Source organism: Mercenaria mercenaria, chromosome 11 (genome assembly GCF_021730395.1).
Source record: "Mercenaria mercenaria strain notata chromosome 11, MADL_Memer_1, whole genome shotgun sequence".
Classification (NCBI taxonomy): Eukaryota; Metazoa; Mollusca; class Bivalvia; order Venerida; family Veneridae; genus Mercenaria; species Mercenaria mercenaria.
The window spans coordinates 15,003,516-15,022,687 of record NC_069371.1 but is presented as its reverse complement, the minus strand read 5'-3'; the positions used below and the strand labels follow the sequence as shown (position 1 = coordinate 15,022,687).

General features: G+C 34.6%; 1 protein-coding gene across 2 annotated transcripts in view; it reads left to right on the top strand.

The window, feature by feature from the left end:
* The first annotated feature begins 1,896 nt into the window (after positions 1-1,896).
* Positions 1,897-19,172, top strand: part of LOC123532524 (beta-1,4-N-acetylgalactosaminyltransferase bre-4-like) — a 35,207-nt gene continuing 17,931 nt past the window's right edge. For both annotated transcript variants that reach the window (XM_045313980.2, XM_045313979.2), the window contains exons 1-2: positions 1,897-2,147; positions 4,896-5,046. In XM_045313980.2, coding sequence (XP_045169915.2) covers positions 4,908-5,046 — 139 coding nt within the window. In that variant the 5' untranslated portion in view covers positions 1,897-2,147; positions 4,896-4,907. The remainder of the gene's footprint in view (positions 2,148-4,895; positions 5,047-19,172) is intronic.

The window sequence follows — 19,172 nt, the reverse complement described above, 5'->3', positions numbered from 1 at the left end:
TGTTTCTTATACATGTATATTGATAAATTGGCATTTAAAATGAAAATAACTCTAGCAAAACCCGCAACCACCAGACATCTCAAGGCTTTGATTATTTATTATTTACAGTTACAACAAATGCAGTCGAAAGCCAGCTCTTTATATAAGCTTGCTATACACAATAAAATCTGGAAAGTAGATCCCTCGGAAGTATCGAGAACAAGGCAAACTGCGAAAATTGCAGACTCGGTTTGATTGAGTCTGTTCATGAACTGCCCATGCCCCCCCCCCCCCCCCACCCCACCACCCCTAGCACCAGCTAATAAGCAGAATTCATGTTTGGTGACAGTAAATCAAACATAATTAAATTATTACATTTTTGATGATCACAGTGAATTGTTTTGTGTATGGCACCAAAATGACTCATTTTAGTACAAGAAGTAAAGTTAGGTCCGGATCATAACTATGAGAAATGCAGAAAAAAATCTTCAATCTGAAAAGAGAAAATATAAAAATGGAATTTTATTGGATATTCCAAAATAACATTAAAGATTATCTTTAAAAATGAATCCTTAAATTGAGGCACACTTTCGTAGTTGTACAACAAAATTTGATAATTCTAACAAAAATAGAGTTTGAACTTCTGTTGGAAAATTGATACTAATAAACATATAAGCAGTTCAGGTATATAATGATTTGCTGTAGTTTTCATTTCTTCTTGTGAAAATTAATGAAGTCTGTAAAAAGATCCTTATAAGTTAAGGTGATACAATGTAAGAAAAGATTTGCCAAGTTTACAATAACTGAAGTCCTGGTGAAGAGGCGGCTCTCTGGTAATAGTAACACACTTTTACTCATAGAAATGTACTAGGAAGGTCAAAGTTTCCATCTGGCTTTTTAAATGGTACATCTCAAGATAAGTAACATTGAAAACAAAACTAATGTCATCTCTTTTGTCTTATATTTTCTAATGTATAAATCTGATGTATATTACCACTATCTGTATATTTATAAATCTAAAACAAGCATTGCTAGCTAGAATTAATTTAAGTTCTCTATTAGGATATATATTAGCAAATGGTATGAGGAAATTACGTATTATCTATGTTTTAATATCGTCCAGATAACGTGAAGTACTGTTGAAGGCATTGATGACATTTACCTGCATAATTAGTATTAAATTTTACATAAATTTTAAATCTTTTTAATAGTAATATAAAAAGCAAGTCTGCGATAGGTAGCGCGCAGATAGTTTCTATATGAGTACCGATAATCTGTTGGAAATCTGTATTCCTAATGCTGAGCAATACAAAGCAAAATTTCTGACAAAAAATGTCTAATTGCCACATTTTGTAACGTTTATTGTAACGCCTATAAAAACAATTCAAAATAAACATTTCTTTCGAGCAAAACTTCTCACAGTCGTAAATAAAGATATTGTCTATCATAATGTGAAATAAAATATATATGCCCATGCGCTTGTTGTTTTTCCCCAGATATTTGCCTATGATAAAAAAGATTTTAAGACATTATCTGATTTTTTAACGTGTCCAACGTTTTGATATCATAATCTATCTTTCATCTTATAAAATAAATTTACTCGTGGGTTGCCACTGATTAGCCAGGTCTATGGATAGGTGCTGTCCTTAACTTAAGAAGGATGGCAACTATAAAATATCAGAATCATAAAATAATAATCCCGATGAGTTAAATGAGTAAGGCTGAGTTGGAGTGGTCATTAAAACTGATAATATGTGATAGAAATAATAAATACTGTAATATACTGTGATATTTTTGCAGCATTCAATAATAATAAACAGGTATGCTACATGTACGACGCGGGTGACTGCATTTTAAACATGTACTACAAGTAATACAACCAAACAATATATTAGATAAACATTTATATGATGCGTGACATATTTCGTCAGGTACTAAGTGTATTGAAATAAAGTGATGGTGTAGTAGTTTATAAAATACTTGTTTATAATATTCTATTCATGTGAATTTGTGAAATATATGTTGATTAAATGGAACACTGTTTTCTTTGTACAATTGATTTTGTCACTATGTGTGCCTGGAAATATTACTAACGGCAATGTAAACATCAAGTTCAGTGCCGCAACCAGTCGTGATAAACACCGTGGCAAGAATTTTCTTGGACTCAGGTAAAATTTAGATTAAAAAGTTAACATAAACGTTTTCAATTCTTTCATGTAAATAAAATTACATATAAAATACAAGACCTAGTTCTAGAAACATTGGAAGGTGTAGTATATGCTGTGGTGCGGATTCGCAGATATACGAGTAACACAAAAATGTTAAAATTGCTGCATTTTAAGCCATTTTAAACTGTTAAATACATGTCATATCCCATTATGATTCACGTTATTATTTTTTTATATTGAAGATTCATTGTTTACTGTAAAGCCGGTCTTAGTTTTGTAACATCTAAATGTCAACAACTTATTTATACTCTAAGCTTTTCAGAAGGTTTCATCACAAATGCTGATAAATATGGTGTTAACATTATTATATTAAGGTATTGCGTTTTTTGGGGATTTAAGAATTTCTGTTTATTTTTGGTGACACACGAAAGTGCTGAAATCTTCCATAATACTGTAAATGTGAAGCTGTATTGGAACGAAAACGGAACCTAAGCATGCTGTTACAGAAAAACTTCCTTGTATTTCTAATAACAAAATACATTTAACATTTGATGGATTTACATTTATTTAACATTGTGAATTTAAAAAGGGAGGATTTATATTCTGGATTATTTGAGCAGAACAGGATATGGACTATTCTTGCATTTCAGAACTGGAATTTACCATACTTAATCTGAATATGTATTACTATAAATTTAGGTTCGATAAAAAGCTAATTCTGCCTAGTATCCCTGGAGATATGGCCATTAAATCGGTCAAAACACTTCTTTTAAGTTAACAATACTTACAGAAAATATGTTACTGTAAAATCTAAACATTCTAACATTAATGTGAAAACCATTAAAATGTCACAGATTTGTTCTTGATCAGAGATCAGATTTCCTTCTTCCAATTATTTATCATGTGCTATGTTAGGTCGGTTTTAAAAGCTCATTAGAGCTTATGTTATTTGTTACATTTACACCGACTTTGTAAATAAAACTATTTACTTGACTTGACTTGGTTTGATGACCAGCCAGTTCGGACCAGTGTCTCTAGTGTTATGGCTCTTGAGTAAGTAAAAAAGTGCCAAAATTGACCGCTCGATAACTAGCGTAAATTTTCTTGGAACTAAACAAAGCTTATATAAAGTGTGTTTCGCTATAAAATCTAGGCCAAGTTTGATATCCAACCAGTTGGACTTTGTATCTCCAGAGTTCAATGGCCTTGAATTACTCAAAATTGCAAAAATTGAAAGTCTTCCCTCTCTCACTTGAGTAGTTTCTTTATCAAACGTTCACTGAACTTCCATACGCCGCTTTTCATTGAATTACACACATGTGTATCATTGAAGGTTCCGTGTGCACGGCCGTATGAATACATCTGCGGAAGTCTCGAAATTGTTTTTGTTACTTGTAGCATGTGTACATGTTGAGTTCTGCTCAACCCGGGGTTAGAGGGCGTGGACGGTAGCATGCGTTTTCACTACCGTTCATGAACAGGCTCAATCAAACCGAGCCTGCAACATTTTCTTTTTTTTTTCGTGTTGAGCGACCTGTGGAGTTTCCACATTTTCTTTTTTTCAGTCACAATGTTAATTGGCATCATATTTCTGATAAGTATAAGAGCCAACTGGGAAGCCCCTAAATTTCGAAAAATTGCGATCATTGACAATGTCCAATTAATTACTTAAGCACTTCTTACAATGTTCCTCCAACTTAAAGTCAGAATATTTAGTGTCGAATTACCTTTGCCAAGTTCGATAGCCAGCGGGATAGCCTTAGTCGCTCTGGAGTTATGGCTATTGAATAAGTCAAAAGTCAGAAAACTGACAACTAGTCTGCTCATAGAATACACTATTTTAAAAGTCAAAAGGAAAGAGAAGTTTCAATTTTTCCCAAAGATGGGATTAAAACTGGAAGTCAATAAATGGATAAACTCTCAGTTTTCTTTCATCAAGAATTGTTGTTTTAACAAAGTGCATGCATTATTTTACAATTTATCCAGTAATAAAGAAAATATCTAATGGTAATGAAAACATTTTTACCATTACAGATATGGGAAATATCACTTTTGACCAAATTTTTAAAAAAGCTTTTGATATAACATACCTGTTGCAACCAAATTTTGACCAAACATTCTGTGAAATAAACTGAACCTATAGTCAAAATATTTTTGTGGTGCTTGGCGGTTATCACAACTAAAACATTTATATGTGACCTAAGTATGGCACAAAATACCCACTTCCCAAAAAATCTGAGATTTCAGCAATATTCAAAGAATTGCTACAAAGTAATTCTGTTTAAAAAAATGAATTCAGTATAGGAAGTAATTATTTTGGCGGCGGACATATAACACTAAAGTGGACCTTATACTTTGCTGTGAAGGGCTATTTTGTGACTATTTGGCACTCTCGTTATTATTTGAATCATTTATGCTGTAGTGGTTAATAATAAAATTCCCGTTAGTCATTATTTGCATAAAATTTTAATCTGGTTACGTTAAGTCAAATTTTTAGTAAACACAGAATGTATACACCAAGTTCTGAAAAAGAGTAAAAACGAAGTACAATCATGGTGTCTGGGAACACCCGACAGTTGTATTATTTTTCTTTATATACTGCAAGAAATACGAAATGGTGTATAAGGTATCATGATTTTAGTGGTAGGAAATGTATGTTGAAAATACAAAATATTTACGGTTTGTATTGCAGTCAGCTGTTAACATTTCAAACTATTTTTTCCAAGATAAACTCTCTTTATATTGCAGTATTCAAGAGATATGGGAAGAAAAGTACGGGATTCAGCGTTTCTTTTATGTACCATAACTGTGACAATTTGGCTGTATGTTTTTGGGAAATTTAACTTACTTGTAGCAGATAAGGTATATGTTCAGCCGATATGCCTGTCTTCTAAATTAAGTAAGTTTTCAAGCACATATTATTAAAATATGGCTTTTTCTATTTTATTATCACAGCAGAGTTGTTTTTACCGTATGGCGGCCGCAAAAGTATTTCCGTTTATTCAGCAAGAGCTGTTATATTTCGATCTTTTCACTTCAGTCAGCGCAAGAGTTATGTTTTGTTAATGTTACTGTTTTTTTTCAGCTTGACTATTTTGGCGTAAAAGGTTCTAATATTCCAGCTTTCATAGCTTTTGGGTATTGTTTGATCACCCCTTACATATGGTGCCTACTTTTCAATTTTGTATTTTGGTAGTTTTTGTGATATGCAGGCTTTATCCGATCCCATCTCTGATTACCAGTTTGTTTTGTTCTGCCCATTGCTTTTTTGTTTATGGCAAGCCTATTATTTTAACTGGGCACCATAGACCGCTTTTCATGAAATTGCACTGTGTGTATCATTGCAGATTCCATGTACAACGCCATATGAACACAAATATTGATGTCTCTTAATTGTTTAGTACTAATAACATGTGTAAATATGTGGTTCTGCTCAATGTCTAGAGGACATGGACGCTTGCATGTATTTCCACTAACGTCCATGTTATGCCAACATTTTTAGTTTTGTCGTTTCGGGTAACCTGAGGAGTTTCCACTTTTTCTTTCTTACTCTGGTATTGCCAATTATTTTCCCTCGTTCGTCTGCTGTCTACATAGGCAATGTGTGCATGCCTATATTATTATTTAAATTTCATTTTTACAAAATTATCCCTGAGCGTTTTTTTTTTAGATATTGTGCATTTGTATTAGCACTATGAGTGTAAGGGAATGCCTGTGGGCTAACTGTCATTTACACTGTCTTGTAGTTTTGAAACATGATGTGGGTAGTGAAGGTTTTGCACGCAATTAACCCTTTAAGTTCTCCAGTGGTGCATTACTAAGCTATAAGGGCTTGCCCTACTGGGTTCCTTATTGTGTTTATTATTTTCTTTATCGTCTAACTGTTTTACTTTGTTTATGTTTTCCATGTATATTACACATACATGTACATACATAATACTCTTGCATAGTATGCTTTTGGAGGAGCGTTTCATGTAGCTATTCCGATTGGACTTTTCTGAGCAATAATGAGGTCGAGACTGTAAAACGTCTCTCTGTGCTTCGACTAGATGTTGTTATATTTGGTAACTGTGAGGCATTTCTTTCTTTCTTTGTTTTTGCCCACTTGTCTCACTTTTTCTATTTATTTTTTTAGAATTGTCAATTATATTTACATGATATACACATACTGATGCAGGTATTGTTTCGGAGAGGCTGCTCAAACGTGTTGCTGTTCTTGTTATTAACATTGTGCGAAAGTATTGTGATCAACTGTAAGACCGTCGATATAGAAATCTTATGCTAATTCTGTGTAATTAAGTATCACAAGTACGTGTTATTTTGAAATTGAAGTATGAAAATATTAATTAAAAAGGATATAGGATGTTTAATATTGAATTTGAAATGTTATTTCGAGCGTTTAGAGATGATACCTAAGAATTTAAATTGCATCTGATATTACTTTCATTTAAATACTGTATTTTATAAAGATTTAGCTTTCATATATTATCAAATTAAACAAATTAATTCAAAAGACAACAATAATGTTTAATACTGGTGATAACTCCCAATTATAATATCATCGTAGGAAAAAAACATATTTCGCTATGAAAAAAAACAATATATAGATTATACACTATACACTATACACTATATGGAGTTAACGAAACCAAATCACTCGAAACTTTCGTAAAATTTGTTTTCCAAGGACAACCGAGAGCTCAGAATGTAACAGAAAGGTCACAAATATATTAACGCTAAACCGACATCAAACAGTGTGCCGAAAGAAGTTATTTTACTATTTCTGGTACGCATCTTGCGTTTACAAATATATCTAATTTTCGTATGGACCGATGCGTTTGGAATCGCGTTAACATTGCGAAACTGCAGTTACACATAATTCTGTAAGTGCAATGCAGCTGTATAAAGTAAAAATTAACCGTTTATTATAGACAAAAAGAAATGACAACCGCCTTTTATTAGCAAGTCATCAAAAACAAAGAAGCTATAATTATATGTATCGCATTATATTAACAGCACGGTGCTACGTAAAATCGTGCTACCATGAGATAAAGGTTATATGCTTCAGTTTTACTCTAGATTTGTTGTTTTTGTCATTAGAAACGTAGCCTTTGGTTACATCACTAAGATTATTTGTTGTTTTTTTTTCAAAGAATTTTATAAATAAAATGAGGACAGACACAACTTAACTTTTGTGCTGAAACATCAAAATTTCTTCCTTCTATACCCACTATAGACAAAGGCAAGTCGACCAAGGTCTTCTGTGCTTAAAACGACGTCTTTGCTTTACCGAAAAAGAATGATAAGGCTAGAGAGGGCGCGGACGGTAGCTGCATTTCCAGTACCGTCTATGAAAAGGACCAGTCAAACCGAGTTTGCAATAGTTTTATTTATGTCGTGTTGGGCGACTTGTGGTTTTCCACTTGTTCTATTTCATTTTACCTCAGCGACGTCATATTTGTGATAAATATACTTATTTAATGGCAATAATTGATATGCATATTAGGCACTAATTAAGGAGCAGTTTTACCTTGAATACAACGAAAAAAAAACAACAAAAAACAAACAACAACATCAAAACGAAAACGGGATTTTAATTATAACAAATGACCGGTAAAAACTTTGTTAGTGTTCGTCCTTTGTGGTTTTTGGCACTAGTGTTAAGACTAAAAACTTTTTAGTCTTATAGTAATAGTGACCTTGAAATGCTAGCATAGATCATGTACAAAACACATCGTTTCATCATTCATGGGGAATATTTGTTTGCAGTATTAAGATAATCTGTCAATGCACATAGACGTTATAGAACGGAATATTATTTTTACTTTACCTGCAATAGTGATTGTGATTTTTGATCGACAACCATGGGTCATGAGGGCGACAAATAGTTGAATCATGGGAAACATTGCTGAATAGTCATAAAAAACTCCTTCAATGCTATTAAAAGTTATTTGACAGAAACAATTTTTTACTTGACCTTAAATAGTGACATTTACCTTTAAACGACAAGCCTAGACCATTTGTTGACACACTGCGTTTGTGTGTACCACTAAGATAATCAATCAATGTATATATAAAAGTAATGGAGCCGAAACAGTTTTTATATGATCTTTAATAGTGACATTGACCTTTGACCTACAATTACAACTACAATTTACTTGCGTTATCTACTTATAAATCTCTACACACATACCAAGTCTTATGAACCTAGCTTGAATACTTTCTGAGTAAATGCAGGATCCCGAATTGCGGACGAGGTTACATCTAGTTACCTCCACGGTGAACCAATAGGGGACTAATAATTGCATTGCTTCGCCTGCACGATAAATTATTGTACAATACTAGAGATAAGCTACTTGGTGTTATATTCAACGAACAAATATATGTATTACTATATGCAATGGAAAACGTGTAGATTTATTTAAAAAAGTAAAATTATCGTGATTAATATCAATCTTATCTTAATTCTAAATGCTTTAATATTATCATTTTTAAAGCGTAATATTGCTGAACGTCTCTATATAATACCAAATTATCCTAAATATGGTTTAGACTAGTATTTTTAAAGTTTTACAGTTAAACATTCTCGAAAGTGGTATATTTTAGGGTAGTATTTTGTAATTTCACGGGCGTACCTAGATGCTTTTGAACTGTACGCCAGATATTAGCAGCATAGATACGAACCAAGCAGAATTGCTGCGAGTGTTGGGTAGGTGAGGGAAGGGGTCTCTATCTCGGCGGATTGGGTTTTTGGGGCCTCCCCTTGAAAATGTTGAAATATTTTCGGCAAGAGATGCGTTCTCTTGCTGTATTCAATGATTATTAATATATTTTGTTTGTCACATTTGTATTACATATTACAAAGTTTACTTCATCACAACGCTCATGCTTACTGTCAAGGATCGTGACACTGTCTAAAATTACAAATGAAGCCCCGGATTTTTTGAGGAATATATAACCATTTTTCGTATAGAGGCCTATTAACTTTTCTTCGGAAAGTGTGTGCTTCAACAGTTGTATCGCTCTGGCACGGCACTTGGTCCGTACTAGTATTCATTAGTAATCTTATCTAAGATCTTAACTATTTCGTAGATTTTTCGTTGAATTACTTCAATACAATGATAAATAACGAAATGAATTATGCTAGACTTAAAATGTTGAAAAATCAGTGTTATGTGAATTGCTCTATACAATACACTCCAGGACACAACAACTTTAACAGTAACCATAGATATATAATTATGTTTCAAAATATTTACGTCACTGAAACACTGTGTCATTCTATGACATATTTTATTGTCCAACTGCCAAGACCAGCGCATGCATAATGTATATCTCCAAAGGGACCTAACAATGTGTCTGCTGGGGTAACTGCCTCTAAACTCTTACCTAGTCCCAACTGCTACACATGTGAGCACATCGCGTATTCGAACCGTGTGCAAAGCTGTTTTTATCATTATTTATTTATTTATTCAATTTGGTTTATTTAATGTCCTCTACAATGTAAATATTGCATAGGCAATATTTACACATTAAAGGGCGTACTGTTTTATTTTGTTGTTATCGTTTTTGAAATCTTCGTCAATGTTTAATTTCATGCATGACTTCTGCATCCGCAATTTGACAGGTTTTTGATAAAATTTAATGTATCTACCAACACATTGCAAATATTTCCAGGTTTTTTCACGCGAAACGTAACTCTTTTTTCTAGTTAACGTAAACAACATGTAATATTGGCAAACGCAAGTATTAGTAAATATATGACTCAGGCAATTACATGTCCCAAGCGCTGAGAATTTCACACCCAGTTCCAGACTCAGTCAGAGAGACACCTATTCTACTTCTTTATAAAATATAGATGCCTTTAATAAGACATAAATACACTGTCAAGTGTATTATAAACCTCTCCAAGAATCATTCTAGATAAACATTGTGATGTCTTGAAAGATTTTTATGAAACTTCGGTCAAATGATCACCTCTTCCAGACAATGTACAGGACATGTGTCAGCCGTGTTGGCTCAAGGTCTAGTTCATAACTCAAGGTCAAAGTTTTGAGCCTTCCATTTTGTATCCGCACTGTATTTCCTATACCCTTTGAATGATTTTCATGAAACTGAAACTAAATGATCACTTTATCAAAACCATGTGCAGAACATATGTGCCATTTCAAATCAAGGTCATGGTCATAACTCAAAATAAAAAGTTTGAGCCTTTCATTTAGCTTCCACTCTGTATTTGCTTAACCCCTTGAATGGTTTTCATGAAACTTTGATCAAACCATCACCTTATCCAGACAATGTACTAAAGTTATGAGCCAGCGATGTTGGCATAAGGTCAAGGTCACACTTCAAGGTCAAAAGTTTGTGGTCTGTATCTCCTAAACCCCTTGAAAGATTTTCATGAAACTTTGGTCAAATAATCACCTCATCACGACAATGTGCAGAACTTGTCTGCCATATTGACTCAAGGTCAAGGTCACAACTCAAGGTTAAAGATTTGAGTCGTCTTTGGACCGGTGCTAGGGGGTGTGAGAGGTGTTGCACATTTCATTACATGTCATGAATGGACACAATCAAACCAAGTCTGCTATTATTCTACTTGGTTGCATTCTTTGCTTCCAAAGGATCTTTTAACAGATTTTATTCCATTTTGTTTCCACTCTGTATTTCCTTAACCACTTGAAGTATTTTCAAATTTATTGATGCCGTCATGTCTTACTTGTTGAAGATAGAGTAAGTGCGAGGTTGACATGCCTTTAACGTGTTTAAACCCCCAGTTTCCTTTTCATAGGTTACTGTCGATGCCAAGGCGGTGCCCCTATTTTCAACTTGTTTTCTGTCCGTCTCATACTTTGTGTTGTGTATGTTGTCTTGTTTATTGTTTGCGTTTCTTTCCTCTTTCTCCTCACTATCCCTATTACCCCATCGCCCCATCCCATCCCTTGCATTTACGCTTCCTTGCATTTGCTGCCTCTCTCCTTTTACCATGATTGTTATCGTGCCCACCATAATTTTATCCGCCGGCCGTCCTTAGGCGGTACCCGACTGTTGTTTATTCCTGCTTGTGTGTCTGTGTGTGTGTGTCTGCGTGTGCCTGTGTGTGTCTGTGTGTGATGGATGGTGTCTCACAGTTTTTCTTTTCTTACTTGTCTGTTTGTTTATCTATCTATGTTAGTTGCGCGTGTGTGTTTGTCTCAAACATCCGACTATTTTATCTACCCCTTACCACCCATCCCCATCATTCTGTATTTTGCATATATTTATGATGTACTTGTTGTTTTTTTGGTCTTGTCCGTGCGTCCGTCCGTCCGTCCCTCCGTCCGAAGTTCGTGACGAGCCTAGCTCAAAAAGTATTTGATATAGATTGATGAAACCTTGCATGAGTCTTTATCATGATATGAACTTGCGCACCTCCTATTTTTAGAGTTATGGCCCCTGAAATAGTCAAAAATGCACATTTTCACCTTTTGACACGTCTAGCTCAAAAAGTATTTGATATAGATTCATGAAACCTTGCATGATTCTTAATCATGATATGAACTTGCGTACCTCCTATTTTTCATCTGGGTCTGCCCCCAATTTCTAGAGTTATGGCCCCTGAAATAGTCAAAAATGCACATTTTCACCTTGTGACACACCTAGCTCAAAAAGTATTTGATATAAATTGATGAAACCTTGCATGAATCTTTATCATGATATGAACTTGCGCACCTTCTATTTCTCATTTTGGTCTTCCCCCTATTTTTAGAGTTATGGCCCCTGAAATAGGCAAAAATGCCCATTTTCACCTTGTGACGCGCCTAGCTCAAAAAGTATTTCATATAAATTGATTAAACCTTGTATGAGTCTTTATCGTGTTATGAACTTGTGCACCTCCTATTTTTTGTCTGGCTCCGTCCCCTATTTTCAGTGAAATGGCCCCTGAAATAGTCAAAAATGCACATTTTCACCTTGTGACGTGCCTAGCTCAAAAAGTATTTCATATAAATTGATTAAACCTTGTATGAGTCTTTGTCATGATAAGAACCTGCGAAGCTCTTATTTTTTTGTCTGGCTCCGCCCCCTATTTTCAGAGTTTCGGCCCCTAAAATAGTCAAAAATGCACATTTTCACGTTTTTACGCACATGACTAAAAAAGTATTTAATATAAATTGTTGAAAAGTTGCAGAAGTCTTTATCATGATATAAACTCGCACATCTTTTATCTTTTTGGTCGGCTCCACCCCCTATCTTTAAAGTTATGGCCCCTATAATATTAAAAATATGCACATTTTTTTACATAATTATGTGCCTAGCTCAAAGAATATATGTACATTTGTGAAACCTTGCTTGAGTCTTCATCATGATGTTACCTTTCACACTTGGCATTCTTCTTGAGAATCTTTGCGCTTATTACAGAGTTATGGCCCTTGAAATAGCCAAAATAGTGGATTTTTGTTTGTGATGCTCACAGCTCAAAAAATATATGGCCTAGAATAATGAATCCTTTTCATAAAATGGTTGTTTAGGCTAAACCCCATTAACACGGCAAACATTTGAATTATTGCCCCTTACTTGTGACAAATGTACGAATGGGGGCGCATCCTGTGTCATACAGACACATTCTATGTGGATTTTTGAAGTAACCCGTCTATAATATTTTAAGCTTCTTTTTGTTGTCGGCCTACTTAATGTTTTGGTGCTCTGTGCTTCCGGGAAATCTATCCTTACATTTTGTCTTATGCTTGAAACGTCTTTTAAGAAACTGATGACTGATTTGAATTTATTGAGCATTTAAATAATGCTAGCTAATTAACTATAATTATCTCAACCTTCTTACTTTGCTGCCATGGCGTAAACCTAATAAACATATTGAGACTGATATCCTTTAGACATATTGTAAACGAAGTCTAGAGAAGTCAAAAGTTCTGAAAGAAAATAAAGTTTTAACATACATGTATATTACCTGCGTTTCGCCTATATTTGTTGCGCAACCAAATTGAATTGAATACTTCCCTTTTGAGTCCGTAACTACACCCTATAAAGATTGTACTCCCCCTCTTCTTTGCGACCGAACAAAACAATAAACTGAAAGCTAAAAGTTGGATAAAACTATTTTAAAGTGATTAATGTGCTTTATTGGGGGTGTTTTGTATATTTCATAAGAAGCTGAACATGAATTATTTCCTTATATAATGTGTTAGTCTGATTATAGAAAAACTCGATGGATCACTGATTTTGTCCAGAAATTGCACATTGTCGGCGTCAAAAGTACATATTTTCTTGCTTGAAGAATAATCTACATACAAATCCTACTGTTCGATGGATAAAGACAGAATACTAGTTTGGTGAAATTAAATAAAATCATTACTAATACCTCTAGTTAGTTTACAACCGCCAATGAAAGAAGATTTGGTGTGATGTCCTGACTGTATGCATGTTTGCTTTCGGTACTGTACAAAAGTGTGTGACCTTCGTAAAAAAAGACTGTATGCCTCTGTTATAAACTGACTTATTTATGAAATATCGGCAGTTCCATTGCTTTTTTAGTATTTCTACATTCATATATCCCGGAAACGAAGTTCGAAAGAGGTGGAGTATATTGGAGTCGAGATGCGGTCTGTCTGTCTGGTCTGTTTGTATGTGTGTCCTTATAAATTTGTTCCTGCAATTACTTGAATTTTTTACAGACGCAACACCTCATCATCATCTTCTTTGATAATGAATAAATGGTGAAATATTAAACGGATTTTGATAAAACAATACTTCTTGATCATGATGAAAGAAAACATTTTTTTTCGATTAAGAGACTTTCAGATTTTAGATCATTTTGGACATTTTCCGGATAAATGACGTTACTCCATCACTTCCGGTTTATCAGACCTGCAGAACTACCTTAACTTACTTCATATATATTAGGGATATTTTCTTCCTGACTGCATTTGGACTGATTTTGCAGAACTACCTTAAAGTCAATGTCACAAGGTAAAATAGAGTCAATTTTTCATGTCCGTGCCAAAATTCCTTTATGAATTAAGGGATTCTGAAATGACTTGGCACAAATGTTCACCATCATGACACAATGAGTCGCACACAAGACACAGTTCATTGTTCCAAGGTCAAGGTCACACTTTGAGGTCAAATGTCAAAATAGGGTCGGTTCAATTTTCGTGTCCGGGTCATAACGTTTTTATGCATGAAGGTATTCTAAAATAACTTGTTACAAATATTCACCATCATGAGTCGATGTGTAGCGCATGCGACACTGGGGCCCGTCATTTAAAACATAGTACGGCTATAATCGATCTTAGGTCAAAACTGTGATATCTGTTTCCTTGGAATATGGACACATTATACATAAAACATGCTACCTGCGATTAGGCCTACACATAAAATCTTGAAAACATGAAATGGTAACCTGTTTTGTTACTGGTATCAGCAAGAGCGTTCAGACAAAATTTTGGTCGTACAATACGATAAATAAGATGTTTGATAAGTCCATCCCATCTGTTTTTGGCAGACGGACAGACACACGGATAGACGGACGGGGGTAATCATATAGTCCTCTCTAGTCTCACCTCATCGACTTTCGAAGTCGTCAGGAAATTCGCATGACTTCCGTAGGGAATCCACAGAAGGTAATTTCTTGTGTGGCATACTAGGGATCCTGTGAATCGAGCTATGCCTAACCCTAACCATAACACATACATTTAATTATTAATTACAACAGAGTGTATGATTAACAAACTATAAAATGTGGAAGAATTTAGCTGAAAGGGGATTGACCACCTTTCATCAAGCCGACATAATGTATTCTTCTGGATCTTCTAACAGATTTTCCTGTACTAGTATTATCTACACCATGGTAAGAATACAAGGTATCGAATATATAGTCACATGTAGGACATGTGCTTCATTGACATAATTCTAGAAATTAACAAAATGTACAACCAATTAAAACGATGGCGTACTCGGGTTTTTAGAAACGTACACTTGTTCTTGTAACAACTAAGTAAGGCCGTCATGTAAAGCTGAGAAGCAATGTAACGCCGTATTGGTGATGCATTAGTTATAGTTCTGTTACTTCCGAGATTAAGATGTCTACACTTTCGATATAAAACAATTACTGGTGTATCAAAGATATATCTAGCCTACCCAAATCCTTCTTCTTCTTATAATAAATGTGTTTATGATACTTGTTCATATACTGATACACACTAAGTTAATACCTTACAAACATTTGAGGCCCTGCTCGGCAGAATTTACATGTTTATCGAATTTCATGTCACTGCATTCGTTTGCTATGGGACAACTATGGTAAAAACAATTCACTTGTTATTAAATTTTTGTTATAAACACAGTGTGTCATTTCAGGTTTATATGCATTTTACATTGACGGAGAAGCAAGTATCTAACCTCACATTTGTTTAAACCGAGGATCATTAATGTCTAAAATGTATTTGAGCCGCATCATAAGAAAACCAACATCGTGCGTTTGCGACCAGCATGGATCCACACCAGCCTGCGCATCAGCCTGGTCAGAATCCATGCTGTTCGCAGTCAAAGCCTATTGCAATTAGGGACACCATTAGCGAACAGCATGGATCTTGACCAGACTGCGCGGATGCGCAGGCTGGTCTGGATCCATGCTAGTTGCAAACGCACTATGTTGATTTTCTCATGGTGCGTCTCATTTGTCATCTGTGTCATTTACAGCAAACAGTGCCTTGCTGTACATTAAGTAAATTGCAATGATTTGTCATTAGCATAATAAGATTCCTGAAACGAGGTGTATAACTCTCATTCAGTTTTACATTATTGAACCAACTATTGTCTTGGAATTTATCAACTTAACAATAAGGTAGTAACTTAAAGGTATTTGAAATTTCCTTGGACGGAATCTCGTAATTGCTGCAGACAGCCGTAAATTACTGAAATAATTGAAAGATACTAGCATAGGTTAACGAAATACATTCAGTATTTTTTTCTTCTTAATTTATTTACGGTTAATTGTCTACTAACCAGGTGGAATAACATTTCATACATTTACTTTTGAAATGACCTTTGAATTTTTGCAAATCAACAGTGTTGCACTTTTAATAGCGTATTTTATCACTTTACAGTATTCAGGGTCTTTGCATAAGAACATAACAATGGATATGCTATAGAAATCTTTCCTGTGCAACTTTTGCGGAATCTTGTCAGGATTTGTTTTGTATTCTCTACGGCTGCTTCAAAATTGATTGATTATAAAAATTTACACTGTCGCCGTATGTAGCAGACGTGTTTTCTTTGCTCTTGAATCTTACCATAATAACTCTTGTTATTTGTGTTGGGAATGTGCTGAAATTTGATATAACGGATATAAATGTACTTTGCATCTGTATGTGCTTCTATGTTGCAGTAGCTTCAGTGATTTAGTGGATTGCATCCAGTGAAATTTTTGATAATTTTCTTCATGAATTTACATCAGACATTACCTGTTGTTCACCTGTAAAGTATACCTACACTTGAGATCAATTATTGAATATTGGATCTACGGTATCGAACAATAGCAGATTAGGAAAACTAGACCCTGCGGCATATAGGATTATAAGCTTACACAATTTAGCCTGTAAAAAACGCATAGAAATAAACAAGGTGGTAAAAGTAAAATGATTCTTAAGCAAAATGGTATCAACTTTAAAAATTTGATATACCCTAAGAAATACAATCAGTATAAAAATATACGCGAGCATGTATCTTGCATTACGCTGAACTGTAGATCTGTTGTGAATAAAGATAATTGTGTGGGCCAATACCTCAGGGATGAGAGAATAGACGTCGCTCTTTTGACTGAAACTTGGTATTCGGACGAGAAACAGCATCAGTTTGAAACTTCCGACTTGAACCAGAATGGATATAAATTAAGCGTAACAAATAGAAAAAATCAAAAAGGCTGTGGTGTTGCGATCACAAGTAGAAACACGATCAATATGCGAAGGGTAACTCACGGCACTGTTCGAAGCTTTAAATATGGTATTTGGAAGCTCGTTTTCAAAAATTTAACCATACACGTAGTGGGTGTGTAAAGACCCCGGCTCTATCGACTGGTAACCAGTTCGTTGCTGAATTTTTTGATTTCATCGAAAATATTTTACCACATTATGACAATTTACTTATAATGGGAGATTTCAACTTGCATATAAACGATGACAACAGTTCTATTACAAACTTCAAAGACTCCTTAGTAGCAATTTGCCTGGAACAACACGTTGATTTCAGTACTCATACAGGAGGACATAGCTTGGATCTAGTCATAACTGAGTCACTTAATGGTGTTCATGTAGAAAAATGTGAGCCTGGACCATGTTTATCTGATCACTGTGTTGCTAAGGTTCTCTTATATGTTAAAAGGGGACTATTACTAGTATGAGTTTGACATATAGAAACTTTAAAAATTTAAACGAATCGAATTTTCCAACGACCTAAGTGCAATAAACGTTGATTCACAGAATATAGACAAGTTTGTGAAAGTCTTTGACTCGGAAATACAGGATGTCCTTAATAAGTACACTCCCCTAAAAAAATTATAATTCAGAGAGCACCCAAACCTTGGTTCAGTAAAATATTGCTACATCTAAAGCAACAAGTTAGAAAGTCTGAGCGTACATGGAGGCGTTATGGTAAAACAGATCAGTTTAAGCCGTATAAACAAGTAAGAAATTAATACAATTTTGAAATCAAACGTCAAAAGAGAAACACACTCAGTGCAAAAGATAGAGAACGCTAAAGGTGATTCCAAGACTCTGTACGGATTGGTATCTGCGCTAATTGCTACCAAGTCTGAAAACCCACTACCTCAAGGAGAGTCTAATAATTCTCTGGCCGAATAAGTTGCTGACTTTTTCATGGCAAAAATCTCAAAAATACGTCAATCCCTAAGTGAATACCAAAACTTTGAACCTCAAGTAAAGGATATGCAAAATTTAAACAAATTTACTGAATTGACACAAGATGAAGTAAAAAATCTCAATTAATTGAATGCTAGGTCTTCAGAGTTAGATATTTTGTCAACACGTATTCTGAAATCACATGTAGATGAACTTCTCTCTAGTATCACTAAGTTGGTGATCTCTCATTACAACAATGTGCTTTCTCTGTGAAATACAAACAAGCAGTTGTTAGACCTCTGCTAAAAAAAGCCGGTCTTGAACTAGAGCTTTCCAATTATCGTCCTGTGAGTAATTTATCATTTCTATCAAAACTTATTGAGAAAGCTGTTCTTTACAGATTAAACGAACATGTAAATCAAAACCTTATTTTGCCTAAGAACCAGTCTGCATACAGGAAATACCATTCCTGTGAATCTGCGCTACTTCGGTTAGTCAATTAATTTCTAAGTTGTATGGAGAAAACGGAAGTCACTGTCCTTACTGCGATTGACTTAAGTGCGGCATTTGACACTGTCGACATTCTTCTAGATGTCCTAAAAGCACAATATCTGTGATACAGCTCTTCAATGGGTAGACTCCTATTTAAGGCCTCGTACCTGTAAGATTAATATCAACAATGTATATTCATCAGACGGCCATCTTGAATGCAGGGTGCCCCAGGGCAGTTGTTGGTCCGTGGCTGTATCTCACCTATGCTGGAACTCTTTTTGATGTCATTCCAAAATCCATATCAGTCTACGGTTTTGTTGATGATCATATAGCAAATAAAACTTTTCGTCCTTTTTCCGTAGAATCACAAGCGATTGGAGACCTTGAAAGGTGCGCAGTTATAATCAATGACTTGATGAATAGAAACAAACTGAAAATGAAAACTTCCGAAACTGAATTTATTATGCTTGGTAGCAGACCTCAATTGAACAAATGTTTTACAAATTCCATAACATTGCTGGTGATGATATCAAACGTGAAAGCACAATTAGATATCTCTGTGACGAAACCTTGAACTTTAAAGATCATGTAAATCGCAAATGTCGTACAGCCATGTTGAATTACCTATGAATTAAGAACATCCGAAAATACTTAACAAAAGCAGCCACTGAAAGTTTAGTTT